General features: G+C 41.6%; 1 protein-coding gene across 1 annotated transcript in view; it reads left to right on the top strand.

Annotated features, from left to right (window-relative positions):
* Positions 1-20,409, top strand: part of LOC149462811 (tenascin-N-like) — a 101,564-nt gene that overhangs the window by 35,758 nt on the left and 45,397 nt on the right. The window contains exon 7 of the mRNA XM_089676337.1: positions 17,838-17,927. Within this exon, the coding sequence (XP_089532463.1) occupies positions 17,838-17,927 (90 nt within the window). The remainder of the gene's footprint in view (positions 1-17,837; positions 17,928-20,409) is intronic.

Genomic DNA, 20,409 nt, shown 5'->3' with positions numbered 1-20,409 from the left:
ACTGTAAAGGAGATATAAGTACACATCAGAAATCTTGAAACCATCCATTTGGTACCCGATGTGTTATGCTCTAAAGCACATGTCCTGCAATACCGATACTGATCTATTACTTATATAGGGGAGGTACCATTGACTAGTGAGGTATTTCCGCTGATAAAATCTCTGATTAAAGCATGAGACAATGCTTTGCTTGTGTTGCCTGTCCACCAACATGCAGGACAAATGTAAACTCCATGGGGAGCTTCACTAGAGCAAATGAACAGCATTAAAACGTGTATTCTACACCATATGGAACTCATATCTTTTAATTATCAAGAGGCGCAGTAGGAGGCTGCAGAGATCTACAGGTATACTTGAAAACCTCTTTAATCCACCGCAGCTTGAAAGATGTTCAAAGCAGGTAATTCTTCTGTACAGTGAAAGAGCAAGAATGTGGAAAAAATAGAAACTGACAGATATGAGTTTCAGAGTAGCGAAAGCAGAACCGACAGTCAAAGCGCTAGGAGTTGATCTGTAATATTCTGTTACAAAATGCATGCTTCTGCCTAGTCATTCTTACAGTGATCTGGTTAGCCACTTTTGACTATTCTGACTGATGCTAGATATTTAAAACAAAACACATTAGTTGTGTTTAAAGAACATGTTTCCGCTAATTGGAATCTTTGCTCCTTTGCAGAGCTTAAAGCAGTATTAAACCCAAAAGCAAACACTTATTATTGTGCAGTTTACCAATTCTTGATGTGATGGCTGCATTTGTTTCCTTTTTTTGGCTTTCGTTCTTCTGGTCTCATTGAGTGATTCAGTTAGCTGTTTTTCAGAAGTTCAAGCTTTCCAGCAGCATGTATCGGCTTACATGGATGAGACAATCCATTTACCACTTGCATGGATGATTAAAATGATCAACTTTTATTTATTCATGTAAAACCTTTATCCCAAAAGGAAAAAAAAATGTTTGCTGTAACTGATTATGAAGTGTTAGCTGGAATTTGGCTTCAATTTATTTGTATTCAAATATGCTAACACATTTAATACTCCCATCCCCCCCAGACTGACAATGCTGCTGTCTGCTGTGTCCTGCACTAATTCCTCCAGAGTGGTGTCTCACTAATACAGGAGGTGTGTTACTGATCAGATCACCAGGAGAAAGCAGAGAGGTAAAAAAGCCAAAGAAAAGAAAACTGATGCAGCCACCACATCTAATGATTGGTAAGCTGCAATATAATACATTTTTGTTTTGGGGTTTATTACAGCTTTAAATAACATGTATCTCTTTAGGGCTGCAGGACACATTAGAGACAGAGTGGATTGGGAGGGACAGTGGTGAGACGCAGGCATCCAACACACCCAGTCGTGTTGGATGCTAAAGATTTCAATGGTGCTTCTAGCTAAACAAAATAGTGAAGATTTTGTTCAATGGAGATGGCGCTCATACATGTATTTGAAAGCAACATTCTTATTAGGGTATATTATCCTAATAACAATTTCTTTTTAAAGTATATCTGAAGTCAACATTTGGATAGAGTAGGAACTAGTTAAAAACTTTGCTTTTTTTCCATCTGTGTCCCATTGGGTAGACTTCTCTTTACTTCCTGTCCTTAAAGCTGAACTTTACCCATAACAACTTGATTAAAAATAATATTCTTTAGCAAGGAACATACACTCAAAGGCCACTTTATTAGGTACACCTGTTTAATTGCTTGGTAACACAAATTACTAATCAGCTAATCATATGGCAGCAACTCAATGCATTTAGGCATGTAGACGTGGTGAAGACAACTTGCTGAAGTTCAAACTGAGCATCACAATGGGGAAGATAAGGGATTTAAGTGACTTTGAATGTGGCATGTTGTTGGTGCCAGACGGGCTGGTCTGAGTATTTAGAAACTGCTGATCCACTGGGATATTTGTGCACAACTATCTCTAGGGTTTACTGGGCAGAAAAAGAGAAAATAGCCAGTGATTGGCAGTTGTGTGGACAAAAATGACTTGTTGATGTCAGAGGTAAAAGAAAAATGGACAGACCGGTTGTTGTGACATTCAGATGGTAGGGTCAGAATTTGGCATAAACAACATGAAAGCATGGATCCATCCTGCCTGAATGGCTGCCGGTGGTGTTGCAATGGCATAGGGGAGATTTTCTTGGCACTAGCAAGGGGCCGGTGAGTCCACATTAATAATTATGCTACCAAAATTAGTGCGTGCTGTAAATTGCCTCCAGCGTTGTTCCTGTTTCTTCTTGCTGGAGGCTGCCATTTTGCTGAAGCCGAGAGTCCCTGAGCAACAGTAAATCTTTTGGCTGTCAGCAGATCAGCCACTACATTTTTGGCACAGTGCCAAAAAACAGAGTGCAATTGAGCATGTGCAGGGCAGGGTGAGAAAGTGTATTACTGGATTTTAAATAGTATAGGCACTTTTAATGTTTTACTTGGCAAAATGGGCCAGCCTGAAGTGATCTAGCAGGATATACTTTTCTGACTAAAGTTCCACAAGACACAAAGAGAAGTAAAGCCGGCATTACATGGATTGAAATTCAGCCAGTTCAGTAAGGACTGGAAGAATTTTACACTAGTTGTAAAGAAGTAGATCTAGATTGTAAGTTCGAAAGAGCAGGGCCCTCGAACCCCTCGTGTAGTGTATTGTTACTGTCTTGTCTCATGTTATGTCCCCCTTGCTACTGTACAGTGCTGAGCAAACCCTTTGGCGCTATATAAATACTGTATAATAATAATAATAATAATCTATTTATCGACTCCTGTACAACATCATTCAGAGCACAATGGCACTGCGGGAGTGATTCTCTCATCTACCCTGCATGTGTGGATGGAGGAATCTGCACTTTTTTTGTTTAACCCTCTGATAGAACATAAAAAAAGGATAAATGTATACCTGCCTAGGAGGAAATCTCTTCACACATAGAGGGCAGACCTCCAAAGCCAGACAGCAATAAACATAAAAAAAAAAGTTTGGGCTTTAGATACACTTTTTTATAGCCAAAAGGAAGACATAAAACATGACTTTCTATGAGCCACAGCCACTGAAGAATGGAAACACTACTTTATATTCTTTACTCACATATATATCTCTGTTAAAAACATAGCATTATAAAATAAATCCTTAATGTTGATTATCTCACTCCTGCTAATAAATAGTCATACTGTATATGACAAAACATCTCATATTTATCCAACACACTTACCAGCATATTAAGACACCTAAATATTATTATAGTGAGACAACCCACACATAAATAACTTAATGATGATTGTGTTTATGCTGATTGAAGGTGGGAGTTGTGTATTGCAAGATAGCTTCTTCAGGAAACACTGTGGTGCTGTCATTATGAGAAACCAAACCAGAATAGAATAGAATAATCTCTTAATATAGAGGTATTCAAAATAATAATAATACCAATGAGCAAAATGACAAACATAAAGCATGATTTCTATAAAACATGCTGTATAATTGTACTCACATATAAATCCACTAATAGGTGGAGTGGGGAAATACGAGGTGGTTGGTCCTATATGACTGTTTTTTGGGATGAGCGGGATAATCAAAATTAAGGATTGATATTTTTAACAGAGATAGATGCATATGAATAAACAAAATTATTTTAATTATATAAAGTAGTGTTTTCAATCCTGCATTAGATTGCAAGCTCTAAAGAACAGTACTGATATCAGTTATTCAGTGATCTCAATAAAGAAGTTTTGGTGGTTAGTAAATGAACAAAATAAATACAGAAGCAAAAGAACACTTTTTTTGGCTTAAACAAAGAGTAAGTACAGGCACAAATTTAAAGGTTCTATTCCTTAGTTATGGCCTGGAAAAATCTTTACTTATTAGGAAACCTGCAAAGCCAGGTGGCTTAGTGGTTAAAACTATGGCTTTGAAAAAGATCTATCTGCATGCAGTCATGTGTTTATGAGGGTTGTCCCAAATGCTCCAGTTTCAACTTAAGCTGCATGCACACGGGGCGTTTTAACAACGCCGGTAACGTTAGCTGTGTAAAGTCACGTTAAAAACGTACGTTTTTCAGCATTTTTTAGCATTTTTGTATTAGCATTTAGCGGTGTTTTGCCACGTTTTTTCACATTTGCGGGTCTTTTATTTGGGTTTTTTTAGCAAAACATTTCCAAAAATGCTGATATAACGTGGTTTACGGTGTTATGCCGCGTTTTTCAGCGTTAGAACATTTTTACAGCTAAAAAACTCCTATAGAAACCCACTAGTCCTGGGGTTTTTTCTCCAGCCAAAAAATGTCCCTGCCGAAAAACTTTGATTACAGTCTATGTGTGCATGGACACATAGGATAACATGCTGGGGGGTTTACTGGCTGTAGAGAAAAACGTCAAAAGCCAAAAACAGCCGTTGTAAAAATATCCAGTGTGCATGAAGATTCAATCTCAAATCATACTGTTGGTCCACCAAGAATGAACCATTGCCCCCATCTAGTGTGTTAAACAGCATTTGGGAGATGGTTATCTGCTGATCTGAGGTCTGTATTTGGGCATTTGGACTTGAAGTGGAGGAAAACCCCAGACATGAAATATGAACAAAGCATATAGTGTGTAATTGTTTCAATTAAAAGAACTAAGTGTCATTTCTGTCTGCTTCTTTCCTCTGCTATCAGCATGAACCACGTCTGATAAGACAAGAGAAAAATGGTGATGGGAGGGACATTCAGCAGATTGACAGCCTCAGCTCTGTACCTGTGAGCTATGTGGAGGGGGGTTTATCCTTTTCCACCAATCAGCTCTCAGAGCTGTGCTCACTGAGCTCTGCAGAGTGTAATTTCAGTTCTTCGCCTTCTTTTCTCTGAACACCCAGACAAGTTTTATAAATGTAGCACTCTGAACAGATGTAGAGTAGAAAAGACTGCAGATAAACATGTGCAACTTATGCTGGCAGATTTGTTTTATCTCTGTGTGTCACCTGGGTCTAGGAACTTCACTGGGTATATGTATATATTGTTTACAACCACTTTAAGCACTGCAAATATATAAGTACCCTTTACATTTAAAATACAGCTTATATAGTTATATACAGTCAGGGGTGGACTGACAACTCATGGGGCCCCCGGGCAATAGGGGATCATGGGGCCCCTGTGTCCTTGCCCAAACCCAAAAAAGCCTATGAAAAAGGTACCAGGGGCATCTCATGGGGGCCCCTAATGACCCTTGGGCAGTGCCCGAGTTTCCAAATGGTCAGTCCGCCCCTGTATACAGTAAATAATATATATAGGGAGGATTCATAATAATGGCTTTTTTTTGGAGGTGGGGGGAAATTGGAGCCTCACACTCAAATCTTCTGTAACATATAATTAAAGCAGTGGTTCTCAACCTTCCTAATGCCGCGACCCTTTAATACAGTTCCTCATGTTGTGGTGACCCCCCAACCATAAAATTATTTACCCAGTAATTATAATTCATGTAGTGTCATTTTACCTCCAATACTGCTGCTTTGAACACAGTAGCTGTTTTTAACACAGTAGCTGCTTTCTACACAGTAGCTGCTTTCTACACAGTAGCTGCTCTTTACACATTGCAAATATGTGTTTTCCCGATGGTCTTAGGCGACCCCTGTGAAAGGGTCGTTCGACCCCCAAAGGGGTCACGACCCACAGGTTGAGAACCACTGAATTAAAGGGTAAGTTCACTTTTCGTAACATGTTACACCCATATTCAGGTTGTAACATGTTATGATCTGACCATCCCCTGCATTCCCCCCCCTGATGCCCGCTGTGATAGCTAGCGGGGTATCTCTCCCCACCTGGCTGCATCACTCATTTACAGCATTCAATGAATGGGAAAACTACAAGTCCCAGCAGCCTTTGCGGCGGTCGGCTTGCAGTTTTCAGTGAGCTATGGAGCGCCACGGTAGTTCATTGAGCCTTCCTGTCAGTAGTATCTGCTTGCTTCTACGGGATGTTAGAGCAAGCAGACATACTGATAGATCAGGAGGAGACCTGCATGGCACCAGTGATCTGCTGATCGCTAGTCCAATGCTTTAGAGGCTCCAGAAACAGAAAATAATAAATGCACATTTTTTACTTACAAACAACATGCATTTATTATTTTTTGTCAAAAGGTGAACGTATCCTTTAAAATGTTTGTAGACTATAAAGGGCATAAATCCTGCTTTACCCACTAATTTTACTCAAAGATTGCCTCATATTACGTGAAAACTGCTTTAATGTGCTGTGTTGAGTTAGTGCATTTTCCATGACTTCTGACACAGGCCAAGAAATACCCAATCTGGTAATGTCTGTCAGTAGCAGTTATGTCTAAGTGCTTCCATATGTTCACAAGATGCAGGGAACATCTTTCAGAGGTTAGCGGTACATTTTTGGCCCTCAAGGTAACAAAGGAGTTAGGAACTAATGCAGTGGTTACTGTCTAACGATTTCAATCCGTACAGAGACAATTATCTTAGGGAAACAGTATTTTTATAGTTATAAATTTAGCAAAAGCTAAGGATTCCTTGTAATAGGAAAATTACTACATAGCTGGAGGGGCTAGAGGGGCCTCTACATATTCAGACCGAGGGATCCATCTGTGGACACTTTCAGCACTGGACATTCTATAATGTAAAATCCATTTTTTTGCTTATAATGTACTTTATTTGTACTTCTTTCGGTTCAGGTGGTGTTATGTATTACACCATGTACTTGCATTTAGTTATCAGGTAGGTATATGTACAATAGAAAGGTCTTCTGGTACCCAAGGAAAGAAGTGCCCCCGCAACTGAAATGAATGGAGTTTGCACATTCACATACAGTATTCATTGGCTGAGCAGGAACAGGGTGCAGAAATGATAGCTTTTTACCAGTCTAAGGGTAGCAAACTCTTGGTCCAATAAAAATTGAAACAAGATGTGGGAAGGTGTTGAGATGTAGTTAAAAGTGTTACTAAACCTACAGCAGTAAAATCAGTCTGTATATGCAGTAAAGCATGCTATGTGAAACCCAAGGGGTTAAAACTCTGCATTGTGTAAAAAGGCTGCTTGATCCTGTCTTCTCTGATCCTCCCCTTCATCCAGTGTTCCCCTCTAATCTCCTGAAAAGACATATCGTGTGGAGTTACTCTGCACATGCACAGTTTGGTGTGTATAGCTAGAGAGGCTTTTTTTTTCGGGAGAGCACAGGGCCAATCAGCACTGTCCAGACAGAGGTCAGCGGTTCTGCATCCTCCTAGAGCATAAACTCCTCCTACAAGCTTTAACCAGTGCTCTGCTGAACACTGATAGAAGTCATAAGACTGCTCTAAGTGCTGATGAGAAAATGTATATAGCAGTTTATATTTACTAAAATAATTGCATTTCCATGTTGTGTGTACTGTGGGAGACCAGATATAGTGAATGCAGGGTCCTGGGTTTAGTAACGCTTTAGGCTAGTGTGATTTAATTATTGCAGGGATGTTAAAATTGGTGTAACTGAATCACAATGAGCCTATTAAAATGGAATCAGGTTTCCATTTTTACCTATACCAACATTTGTCTGGGAAATTAAAGTAGAACTATAGACAAAGCTTTTTTTCATTTTGGAAAGAGAAGGTTATAAACCCTATCAGTTTTTTTTTGCCATCTGTGCTCCATTAGGGAGATTTACCTTCACTTCCAGTCCCACAGCCAAACCAGGAAGTGAGCAGAAATTCCTGAAAATTGAGAACATCCCTTAGGGCCCTCCAGGTCATCAAAACTAATGTCCCCATTGGAAGATTTCCCTTCTGTTACTTTTTTGGGGACAGCCCAAAATTTGAGATTTTTTCTTTTACTTTCAATGATAATGGTAAACAGGACAAATAGAGAGGGTGAGTCATAATACCAGGGGCACAGACCGCAATCAATAAAAGCCGTATAGGTGTTCTAGTCCCTCTAAAAAAACATTTGCCTTTAGTTACAGTATGCTTTAAAGTATTTTAAAACTCATCAAAATTGCATATTTTATTCTGCAATTTGTCTCTTTTATAAAGGCATTAGAATTACATTTCTGGTATAAAGCCCTTAAAAAGTCAATTTGAAACATGTACATATGAATGGTAAAAGAATTTAAAAAAAAAGCAAACAAATAATAAATTAGGGTAAGCAGGGGATTAAGACATTAACACAAACTGGTTAGCATTAAAGAAGAACTATAGGCACACATTTTTTTTCATTTTGGATAGAGTAAGGGAGGGTTATAACCTCTGTTCATTCATTTTTTGCCATCTGTGCCCCATTGGGGAGATTTACTTCCACTTCCTATCCTATAGTGAAAATGGGAAGTGAGAGGAAAACCCTGCAAATTAAGGGAATGCCTTGGGGAACCCCCGGGCTGTCAGAACCAGTGCGCCTATTAGAAGACTTCCCCTCTATTACCTTTCTGGGGACAACCCAAATTTTAAGATTTTCTTTCACTTTTAATGATAATGGTAAACAGGACAAATAGAGAGAGTGAAGCTCTCTAATAGGGGCACAGACAGCAATAGAAACTGACAGGGGTTGCAATCTTTCTCCACTCTATCCAAAACAAAAGAAAATGTTATACTTTAACTAACGGGATAAATTGTTTTTTGGCTTTTTTATTACACTTTACACATAATAGTAATTAATACGTGGAGGCTGCATTAGTAGCTGTCATTGATAAATGAATGCCAGAGCAGGTCTGGATTGTCACACTGATACCTCAATCCTGCATATTACGCTGATAAAGAGTTGGACAGCTTCACCGATTACACCAGAGAATCCTACAGTATCCCAGTGTACAGTCATCTACAGGACTGAGCAGGGGCAGACTGACAACTCATGGGGCCCCCAGGCAATAGGGGATCATGGGGCCCTGTGTCCTTGCCCAAACTCAAAAAAGCCTATGAAAAAGGTACCAAGGGCATCTCATGGGGCCCCCTACTGACCCCGGGCCCTTGGGCAGTGCCCGAGTTTCCAAATGGTCAGTCCGCCCCTGGGACTGAGCTATCATTTTGTCATCTTGGTCTGGCACAGTGAAAAAGATGGCCAGGGGGATTCAGAAACACCCTCTAACTGTGCCCTGCAGGATCGTACTGGAGGCAGGTTAAGTTTCTGCCTTGTCCAGCCCTCAATACAGCTTTCTTCCATAGCAAATTTCAAAATGGAAATGAGTTTGTGTGATGTGCTCAAAAGCCAGTTTGTATTGCCTGCCCTGCCCAGGGTAGAATCAACATTCCCATCCACCTGCACTCCTACCCACATGGAAGAAAAATATATTTGAAATAGATTTTAAAAATATTCTTCCCAAATATATTGCCATATATTTGAAATGCTACAATTTTGGCCATATTCAATACAGTTCAAAATATATTTCAATAAATAAATAAATAAATATATATACTGCATGTTGAAATGCGTTTTTATTACAAAATATATGAAAAATATTTTAAAACTACATTTCAAATATACTGTGTGTCTTTAAAAATACAAATCTACATTTTTGGAATGCATTTACAAATATATGTAAACATATATGTTAAAATGACTTTTTTATATGTTTAAAAAAATATTTGATGGATTGATTTGAACTAAGAATGATAATTCTATTTGACACAAGAGATAACGGCCTTAATTTGGACATGGGATTCCTCAATCATTATCCAACAGTTTTATGACTCCCTCTGTGAGTGTTGTCCCCCCCCCAGTCTTTTCTTTTACTGTGTCTTATCTCTAGTCTAATCCTAGTCTTTTAACCATTGGTGTACATCTGTTTGTGTGTGTTTCTTTCTGTTTTTTTTTAATAACCCCCCCCACATCTCTTCTAACATTCTGCTAAAACGTTGTAGTAGTACTGCCTGGACCTTGAAGAAGGGGACATACCCCAAAAGCTTGTCTTCAAAATTGTATGTTAGTGCAAATAAAAAAAGTATCACGTCAGTACTCAATTGTTTCTAACCCTCCCTTACGTTATCCAGAATGAAAACATTTTGCCTTCAGTTCTACTTTAAGAGCCATCAGTAGACTGATCTACTTTAAGATCAGAATTTTTTTTACTTTCTCTGTCCTGCTGTGGAGATTTTCTTCAATTTCCTGTCCTGGAGATGCAACAAATAATTAAAGTGTTACTAAACTCAGGACCCTGCATTCACTATATCGGATCTCCCACAGTACACAGAACATGGAAATGGAATTATTTTAGTAAATGTAAACTGCTACATAACTTTTCTCATCAGCAGTTAGAGCAGTCTTGTGACTTCTATCAGTGTCCAGCAGAGCACCGGTTAAAGCTTGAACAATTTGTTGGGTCACTCTCCTTGTATCAAATACATAGGAAAGCAGAAAAAAAGATCTCGGGAACCATTCAGTGTATAATTTCATAATTCATATCTAATCAATCCTCAGACGTGTCTGCATCATAATCTACCCGCGGGTAGAGTGTCACTTGTGCATAGGAAAAGTTATGAGCCAAAATATGAACTACATGAGATTTTGGTTCTAGTTTAGGGCTACGCCCAGACCTCCACACCCCAAACGGGGTATTGGTCCTTGACTTCAGAGACACCCCCTGCTAGGGAACTACAAATTGGGCTGTCAGGCCTAAGAGAGGGAAGTTGAAGACGTCTCCCATTTTAACATCAGTACCATCTGGGGAGACCTGTGCCCTTTCACTCTGAAACTTGGATCTGCTAACCCAGGACATTGGCAAGTACCTTCACCCTTTCACCTCTCTCTGATATCTCTTTGCTGTGCTGTTGGTCTCTGTATATTTATATATATATATATATATATATATCTTAGTTACATCTTTTTCTGTAAATATTTTTATTGCACCCGTTTGACCTTTTAGTAATAAATCTTTCCTTCTGAAAGTGTTGAACCATTTCTATAGCTCTTAATTGCAATTTACGAATTCCTGCCTCTAAAGAGAACGCTACTGTGTTTGTTTAACCCTCTGTATAACCAGCCTGTGGTGACCATTTTATACAGATGATTATCTCAATCATTATAGTGTTATAGCTGATATCGCCGAGTTTCCTCTTTCTCTGTACAAAAGGAGGTGGTGGCAGTGTGAAGGGTTAATTGCGTAATTAACCTGACCCAGTACCAATCGCATTCAGGCTGCCGGTACATCGATTGTGGTCCAATTAGCTGGAAAATCGTTGTGCAGGGTGCAGCTGGGTGTGGCAATGTTACGCACATGACAGCGCGGTTTTAGATTGGCTAGTCCTTCGGTCACGTGTTTGGTGAGAAGGACTGGGGTCTGACGGTGCACCCGTCACATATTGGTGACAGCGATCGTGGGATCGTCGCATATTGGTGGCAGCGATCTCGCGTCCGTCACAGGCTGTGATAAAGATGTACCTATAATGAAAGGCAAAATTTTTTATTTTCATTTTGAAGAGAGTGTAGAAGGATTATACCACCTGTCAGATTTTATTGCTGTCTATATCCCCATTAGAGAGATCCGCCCTTTTATTTGTCTTGCTTACCATTTTCACAGAAACTAAACATGAAAAAATACCAAATTTTGGGCTGACACTTGAACAGGAATAGAGGGGATTCTGGTGACAACCAAGGAATGCCTCACTTTGGAAGGATTTCCTCTTACTTCCTGTTTTGACTATGGGACAGGAGGCAAAGGTAATCACCCCAACGGGACACAGATGCAAAAACACTGACGGGTTTTAAATTTCTCTTACTTTATCTAAGATAAAAAAAAAAATGTTGCGTTTAGTTCTTCTTTAAGGCTAGGTTCACACCTATGCAGTTTGCATTTGATCTGTTTCTGCAGTGCTTTTTGTGTTTTTGCACATGCGGTTTTAAAAAATAATTTTCTTGTTGCTAGGCAGATTAAAACGCATAACAAACACGGCAAAAAAAGCAGCAAAGACGCACTGCATGCTTTTTTTCAGCGTCGCCATTGAAGTCTATAGAACCAAAAATGCAACATTTAACCACTTGGCAATCGTGCTATAGCCAAATGACGGCTACAGCGCGGTTGTCCAGTCCTGGGAGGGCTTCATTTGATGTCCTCCCAGAATGCGCCCAGGGGCGCGCACCCGATAGTCTCCATGATCGCTGTGTCCTACAGACACAGCTGATCACGTGATGTGGTAAAAGGCCAATCACAGTGGCCTTTTACTACATGATCAGCTGTGTCCAATGACACAGCAGATCACCAGTAAATGCAGTCGCCAGTTATTGGCTGCACTTTCCTCACGCTATCACAGTGTGAGGATAGTACTGCTGATAACCGGCAATTGTCAGAAAACAGATCATCACTGATCATCAGGGAACTGATGATCAGTGCCCTGATGATCAGTGCCCGGCAGTGCCACCCACCAGTGCTGCTCACCTGTGCCCAGCAGTGCAGCCCACAAGGACCCAGCAGTGCCACCCACCTGTGCCCATCAGTGCCTAGTAGTGCCACCCACCTGTGCCCATCAGTGCCTAGTAGTGCCACCAACCAGTGGCCAGCAGTGCCACCCACCAGTGGCCAGCAGTGCCCCCCATCAGTTCTGCCCAGCAGTGCCACCCATCACTGCCTAGCAGTGCCGTCAGTCAGTGCCGTCAGTTAGTGCCACCCATCAGTGCTGCCTAACAGTGCCCATCATTGTTGCATATCAGTGCCGCCTCATCAGTGCCGCCTCATCAGTGCCAGCTCATCAGTGCCGCCTATCATTGCCCATCAGTGCTGCCTACCCGTGCCACCTCATCAGTGTCTCCTATCAGTGCCCATCAGTGCCACCTATCAGTGCCCATCAGTGCCGCCTCATCAGTGCCAGCTCATCAGTGCCGCCTATCATTGCCCATCAGTGCTGCCTACCCGTGCCACCTCATCAGTGTCTCCTATCAGTGCCCATCAGTGCCACCTATCAGTGCCCATCAGTGCAGCCTCATCAACGCACATCAGTGAAGGCAAAAAATTACCTGTTTGCAAAATTTTATAATAGAAACAAAGAAAAACTATTTTTTTTTCAATTTTTTTGCTATTTTTTTGTTTATAGCACAAAAAATAAATCACCAAGTGGTGATTAAATACCACCAAAAGAAAGCTATATTTGTGTGAAAAAAATGATAAAAATTTCATATGGGTACAGTGTTGCATGACTGCGCAATTGTCATTCAAAGAGTGGCAGCGCTGAAAGCTGAAAACTGGCCTGGGCAGGAAAGGGTAGGCAAGTGGTTAAAAAAGTCCCTGACCCTTTCAAAAAAAATCACCTGGTGAAAACGCAGAGATGTGAACGTGTCCCGTAGGAAATCATGTTAAATAGACCGCTGTGCGTTTCCGCAAAACACATGATTGTGAACCTAGACTCAGGCTCATCTGACATAGAAATGTAATATTTTTCAAAACCTGCCCTTCTTAAGTAGATATTCGCAGCCACTGGAATTTCTACAGAAAACAAAAATAAAATTCTGTACAATAAATTAGATTATGCATTGAGGAATCACTCTCATAAACATGCCTTGAGACGTTGAAATAAATATATCTAGCACAATACAAATTTGAAGCAGCTTTCTGCTTCTCTTTGACCTCAATTTATCAGCTATAATAAAAAATTACTTCTCACATAGGCCGGGAGAAATACAGATCACCTTAAACTTGTTGTTTATATGAAGTGATCTTGAAATCTAAATGCAATTTCACAATAGCTGCAGTAATAGAGAGCTCTGTAAAACACTTTTAAGCTGAGCCTGCTTTATGAGGGTAATAATAATAAGCCTGTTTTTGAGATTGCATAGGAAAACATGTCAGACTGGTACCACGGAAATCCTCGGTCTTCAATAAGAAGCACGTTATTAAGGCAATGCTGTAAAAAATGTCTGGAGTCAGTTTTGGTATTTCTTTGGGGGGGTATCCTGTGTCATAACCCTCTCTTCCTGAGTTTATTGTGCTTTAGACCCCATTCCCACTTCACAATTTGGAATTGCGGGCACAATCGCAGTGATTCTGCCCACAATTCCAAATCGCATGGCAATCGCTGCAAAATGGGGGCCATTATCCTTCAAAGGCATCCCAAATATGATGCGATTCTGCAATGATTTTTCCGTGATAGGATCACACGGCTGCCGGGGCGAGCTGCATCTTTAAAACCCTCATGAAGTTTGTCACCCGAAAAGGAGCTGGAACTTCTTTTCAGACAACAAACGTGCGTAAGGAAGTCCATTTAAGTATATGCAAAAACAAACAAAACTGCGCTAAATACGTAAAAAAAATGTAAGTCATAAAAAATTAAAATAGCTAAATGACCAAATGAAACTCAAAATTGTTGCCACTGCCAATAAATCAATATAACATATAAACGAACCCTCAAAAGTGATTCAGTAGCGCAAATTGCATGTGAACATGAAAAGTCAACATGAGTGAAAAATAAAGTCCAAAGAAAGTTCTTATCCACCAAATAATTCTTCGATTTCTCCCGAATAAATCACCAAAACGAAACTAGTGTCCCCCCTTTCGGGTATACACTCACCAAGTGGTGATGCCTCCCATTCTCATGGTTGGCTAAAATCGCTTCAATGAATATCTCCTGGTGGGATAAAGGATTAATTAGTATCGATGTGCTTCCTCTCCTCCAATCTCCATATCTGCCTTTCCCCAAATTTAGCTGGCAGTACTTTCATAAATTAGTGGATTCCTAATTCAGAGGCACTTATGATAGCATAAAGGATAACCTCCTTCTTCTTAATACTCCGCTGTCAGGTGTAGTGGTCATGTAAAACAAAGCAAGAGAAGCCCCAATGGTGCAGTACACAACAGCTCCTTTATTCACTAAAATAGACAGCCACTTACAGACTCAAAGTGAGTAAAAAGCCCAAAGATGTTGCAATAGGTGTAAACACTGATGGGGATCAAGACATTTCTCTCACCCCCACCGGATTCCCAGTCACTGGTGCTCCCGCATCACTTTCGGTTCCGGTCACGTCACTTCCGATCGCCACACAGCCTCGTCTGACGCGTTTTGTCATATCTGAATTACCCCTATGAGTAAGTTAGATATGACAAAACTCGTCAGGACGAGGCTGTGCGGCGACCGGAAGTGACGTGACATTTATTCACATGCAATTTGCGCTATTGAATCACTTTTGAGGGTTCGTTTATGTGTCATTTAAGTGAATGGGCTGGTCCTATGCGACACACAGAATCGAGCGTTGAGAATTGTGTAGCGGAAACGCTCATTCCCACTACACTATATGTGAACGTGGCCTAAAGGGTGAGTCCACCTTTTCATGAAAAATCAAAAGATAAACTAATGCCAGATATCTTGGTTATCCCTCCAGACCCCACTGCAGTTGCCCTGATGCCCCGTGCTGTACACTGCAATACACAGCCCCAGAGTGAGTATCTATCCTAATACTCGTAATGGCAAGTTGTCACTGGTCAGGACAGCCATGTGACCATGCTGACCAATGAGAAGCACATCTGAGGCTGGTAAGGTGTCCCAAAACAAGGAAGCCCTTCTTGTTGTGCTGACCAATGGTCACTTGCCATAGTGACGGATACTTAATTCGGGGCTCTGTATTGGGGTGTATGATGTAGAGGCTGCAACAGTGGCAGTGGGGGCATCATGGCCGCTAAGTGCAGCGCGTAGGCCAGGCTATTTGGAGTTAGTTCACTATTTTGTTTTTTGTGAAAAGGGGAGTTCTGCTTTAATGCTTTCTCCCCGCTCCCCATTAAGGATTGGCATCTTTGGGGAGCGGGGGCAGGGGGTACCCGAATTTGACAGGTACCTGCTCCCACTTCCACTGTGATCACCTAGACGATTGGAAGAGGAAGTTGTCCCCCCTCTCTCTACCTGTAGTCTTGTCACGTGACAGGTCCCAAAAGACTACGGGGCCATTCACAAAGCGAAGCCCTTCTTGTGCATGCGCAGTGGGCACACAGGAGTGAAGCCAAAAGCTGTCACAGCCGGGTGCCCCCACTTAAGATGATGGCGCCAGGGAGAGAAGACGGCCAGTGAGACCAGCAGTGGTGAGGACACTGCTGGACCGAGGGACAGGTAAGTGTCTGTATTTTAAAAGTCAGCAGCTACAGTTTTTGTAGCTGTTGACTATTATTTTTTTTTTTTCAGCTGGAACTTCGCTCTAACATTTAGGGCCAGTTCACACTACAAAAATACATTCCGGATACATTTTTGATTACAGTTCACACCACACGCAGTTCCGGTGCAGTTTTGATGCAGTTTGCCAAGTTCCAGTAAGGTTCTGTGCAGAAAAAATGCAGCATGTGCTACTTTTTTTTTCTGCACTGGAAACTGACTAGAACTGACTGCACTAGTGTGAACCAGGGCCATTGGAATAAATGGAAAACACTGTGCATGCATTTTTGATGCAGAATAAAGTGCACTAAACTGCATCTAGTGTGAACTAGCTGATTCACATGTGCAGTATGGATTGAAGCTCAGGTTTCACAGCTAATTGATACAGTACTTGTTCACAGGTTCACGTCAGGTTCAGGACAGGATTGGCACAGGAAACAAAACTGTTTCCATACACAGAGCCTTCACCTGTCCCCTGGCTGTGCCACGTCCGGTGTCCAGAGCACGAACTTCCCCGGGGGGAGGCGGGAGCGCGCGTTCTCCTGTACGGAGGGGATTGGTCTGTACGGCGATCGGTAGTGGATGGAGTGGAGTGTGTAGTAGTGTGTTCCAGACTCGGACAATGTTGCACACCGTACAGAATGTCACCCTGACTCTGCAGATCAACTGTCACATCTGTCTGGGCACGAATTCCCTTTTCTGATCTGGGCTTACCAGAGAAGTCCGTTCTGCACATATGGATCCCTGAGTATTCACCTATGAGATCAGCATTAATGCTACTATACCAGTAGCTTTCTGGTGAGTGCATAGCCATGAGCGTTGATGGATTTCCTCACTGGATTTAGAGCACTTATTTGGATATTCAGCATCTGGTATTGCCATGGACACTTTTTTTATTTGTATTTTTTATCAGTTTTTCATCACCTTGTTTTATTATTGGATGCACATATACGTATTGTACCACTTAATCACTTATTGTATATACACTTTATTGTCATTTTTGCACTAATGATGACATTTAATATTTAGAGCTGCACTTTATTTTATAAATCATCCACATTGCATTGCTTATGGATGACACATAAAAACTGTCATTTGCTTTCTGCGTGCCATCTTATGTCATTTGCTTTCTGTGTGCCATCTTATGTCATTTGCTTTCTGTGTGCTATCTTATGTCATTTGCTTTCTGCGTGCCATCTTATGTCATTTGCTTTATGTGTGCCATCTTATGTCATTTGCTTTCTGTGTGCCATCTTATGTCATTTGCTTTCTGCGTGCCATCTTATGTCATTTGCTTTATGTGTGCCATCTTATGTCATTTGCTTTCTGTGTGCCATCTTATGTCATTTGCTTTCTGTGTGCCATATTATGTCATTTGCTTTCTGTGTGCCATCTTAAGTCATTTGCTTTCTGTGCGCCATCTTATGTCATTTGCTTTCTGTGTGCTATCTTATGTCATTTGCTTTCTGCGTGCCATCTTATGTCATTTGCTTTCTGCGTACCATCTTATGTCATTTGCTTTCTGCGTGCCATCTTATGTCATTTGCTTTCTGCGTACCATCTTATGTCATTTGCTTTCTGCGTGCCATCTTATGTCATTTGCTTACTGTGTGCCATCTTATGTCATTTGCTTTCTGTGTGCTATCTTATGTCATTTGCTTTCTGCGTGCTATCTTATGTCATTTGCTTTCTGTGTGCCATCTTATGTCATTTGCTTTCTGTGTGCCATCTTCTGTCATTTGCTTTCTGCGTACCATCTTATGTCATTTGCTTTCTGCGTGCCATCTTATGTCATTTGCTTACTGTGTGCCATCTTATGTCATTTGCTTTTGGTCTTTTTTCCCCCAGGGTTACGGCCAAGCACAACCTATGACATCAGTGTCCGGGCAGTGAGAGGAGCCAGGGAAGGAAAGGGCTCCACAGTTGTTGGTGTGACAGGTATGTTAATGTAGTAAATCAATCTCTCTTTCCTTCTAGGTATTTATAATATTCCATAGAGGACGGCTCCAGCCAAATAGCTAATTACTGCTGAAAGACACCCAGAGGAAGTGTTCTACCTGTAAAAACATTTGAAAGGCAATGCACAAAGTCTTGTGATCTGTTCACCCTTGTGCTATATGCCTGCATAGCAAAAAGAGGCTGACAACACTTGTTAAAGTCAAAACTTTGGAGAGACTATGGAAGGGTTAAATTCCCTATAAGGTTAGAGTTAGCTGCCTATGTGGGATATTACCTCTCATTTTCTGTCCCAGAGACCTAGAAGGAAATGGGAAAACAATCTCCCCCAACATAAATGGCATTCCCATCCTAGTGAGGTTTTATGGCAACAGGGCAGTACTAGGGTCGTTGGTTGGAATCTCAATCATGACACCACCTGCCTGGAGTTTGCATGTTCCTCCTGTGATCAGGGGCAAATTTACCACAAGGCAAGCAAGGCATTTGTCTAGGACGGCATCTTTCGGGGGGCAGCGGCATTTTTCAGGGGGGGAGCTCCGCCACCTGAAAGAAGGGATAGAAGGAGGGACACACGCAGCATGGGGACCAGGTGGGATCTGAGAGAGGCTGCGGGCTGCTTGATGGGAGGAGGGGTTGCCAGTGTATGGGGGGTGGGGGTAGTGGAAGGCTCTCTTGGGTGTGGGTGGGGGGGGGGGGCTGGGGTGTTGTTGGTCAATGTCAGGCTCTCTTCATGGGGGAGGGGGGTGTTGTTCGGTGTCAGGGTCTCTCAGTGGGTATGAGCCAGCAAACACAAATGCTCCTGTGCTTGGGGATGGACTCGATGCAGGCTACAACCACATTAAGAATGTCCTGGAACATAAACACCTTGCTGCCCTCAAATGGACCGGGGGAATCCAAATATACTGAATGAGGAAAGAACAAACAGAGGGCGCACAGGCCTAGTGCATTACCATAAAAAATGTTTAATAAGAAATAAAATAGGTGTTGTACTCACAAACGAGAATAAAGTCAAGGCACATCATAAAGAACAGCTGGGTCAACACCGTGCTGAGTAACAGTCCGCAATGGGGAGTGTAGACATCCAATAGGCTGACGTGTTTCAAGGACTTGCCTCTTCCTCAGAACCCTTTTTTTTTTTTTTTAATGGGAGGTATGTCACTTTTGTCCAAAAAATGTTTGATGGCAAACATGCCATATTGATATTGATATTTTGAGGAAGAGGCAAGTCCTCGAAACGCGTCAACCTATTGGATGTTTACACTCCCCATTGCGAACTGATACTCAGCGCGGTGTTGACCCAGCAGTTCTTTATGATGTGCCTTGATTTTATTCTCGTTTGTAAATACAACACCTATTTTATTTCTTATTAAACATTTTTTATGGTAATGCACTAGGCCTGTGCGCCCTCTCTTTGTTCTTTCCTCTCTCAGTGGGTATGTTGAGGGTAACCAATTTTTGTGTTGCCTATGGCAGCATGAAACCTAGGGCACCACTGCCTGTGACTGCATGAGTTTTCTTTGGGTGCTCCGCTTTCCTCCCATGCTCCAAAGACATGCTGGTAGGTAAATTGGCCCTAGTATGTGTGTGTGTGTATGAATGTCATATAGGGACCTTAGATTGTAAGCTCCTTTGAGGGCAGGAGCCGATGTGAATGCACAATATATACTGTATGTAAAGTTCTGCATAAATTGATGGTGCTATATATGTATCTGTAATAAATAATACAGGTGTCCCTGCTTAAGAATCTTCCTTGACTCTTGCCTATTCTATCCATAATGAAAAAGAAAATCTGCACAACCAGTTTTGAGATCCAGGCACACCTTCCAGATAGCACCTTCCACACCTCCATTTTCCCTGTGGCAGCAGTGCAGCTTGATCAAGATTAAACACTCCCAGCCAGCTGATTGGGCAGTGAAAGAGCAGCAGCACACTGATGAGGTAATCTCTCTGCTCATTCTGCTCCCTCCTGTTAGCATATCCACAGTAATCAGGTACGCCTACAGCAAAAGGTGATTGGATCAGCATGCTGCCTGTCCCTATTTGTCTGGGTTGTGCTGTGCAGAAAATTACAGGATTAATTACAGAGAATAAATATAAGTCTGTGTCCCCTTTAAAGAACTCCTCCCCCTTTCTGCCCCGCCCGCCAATGGTAGCTGGGCTGCAGGATTCACACATTCTATTTAGGGGGTTTGAGTCCCGGCGGACGCCAGCCTTTGCTCAGAGGATAGCGACAGGGTCCCCGAAACGCGCCAACAGCTCACACCATCTTGTCGTCACTTGGAGCTGGAGAGAGGTCCACATTGTGTGTTTATGCAATCACATGCCAATTACCTACTTGGTTCGTAAGTAAAACCTTTGTCTTTCATTTTCAATACATTTTTTAAGGTAATGTGCTAGGTGTTTGCACCCTCTTTGTTTTCATGCTCAATAAAATTACAGGAGGCTGATATCACACATTTACTGT

Source organism: Staurois parvus, unplaced genomic scaffold, assembly GCF_062004578.1.
Source record: "Staurois parvus isolate SC_StPar_1 unplaced genomic scaffold, SC_StPar_1.0 ptg000166l, whole genome shotgun sequence".
Taxonomy (NCBI): Eukaryota; Metazoa; Chordata; class Amphibia; order Anura; family Ranidae; genus Staurois; species Staurois parvus.
This window is presented reverse-complemented; position numbering and strand designations above follow the sequence as displayed.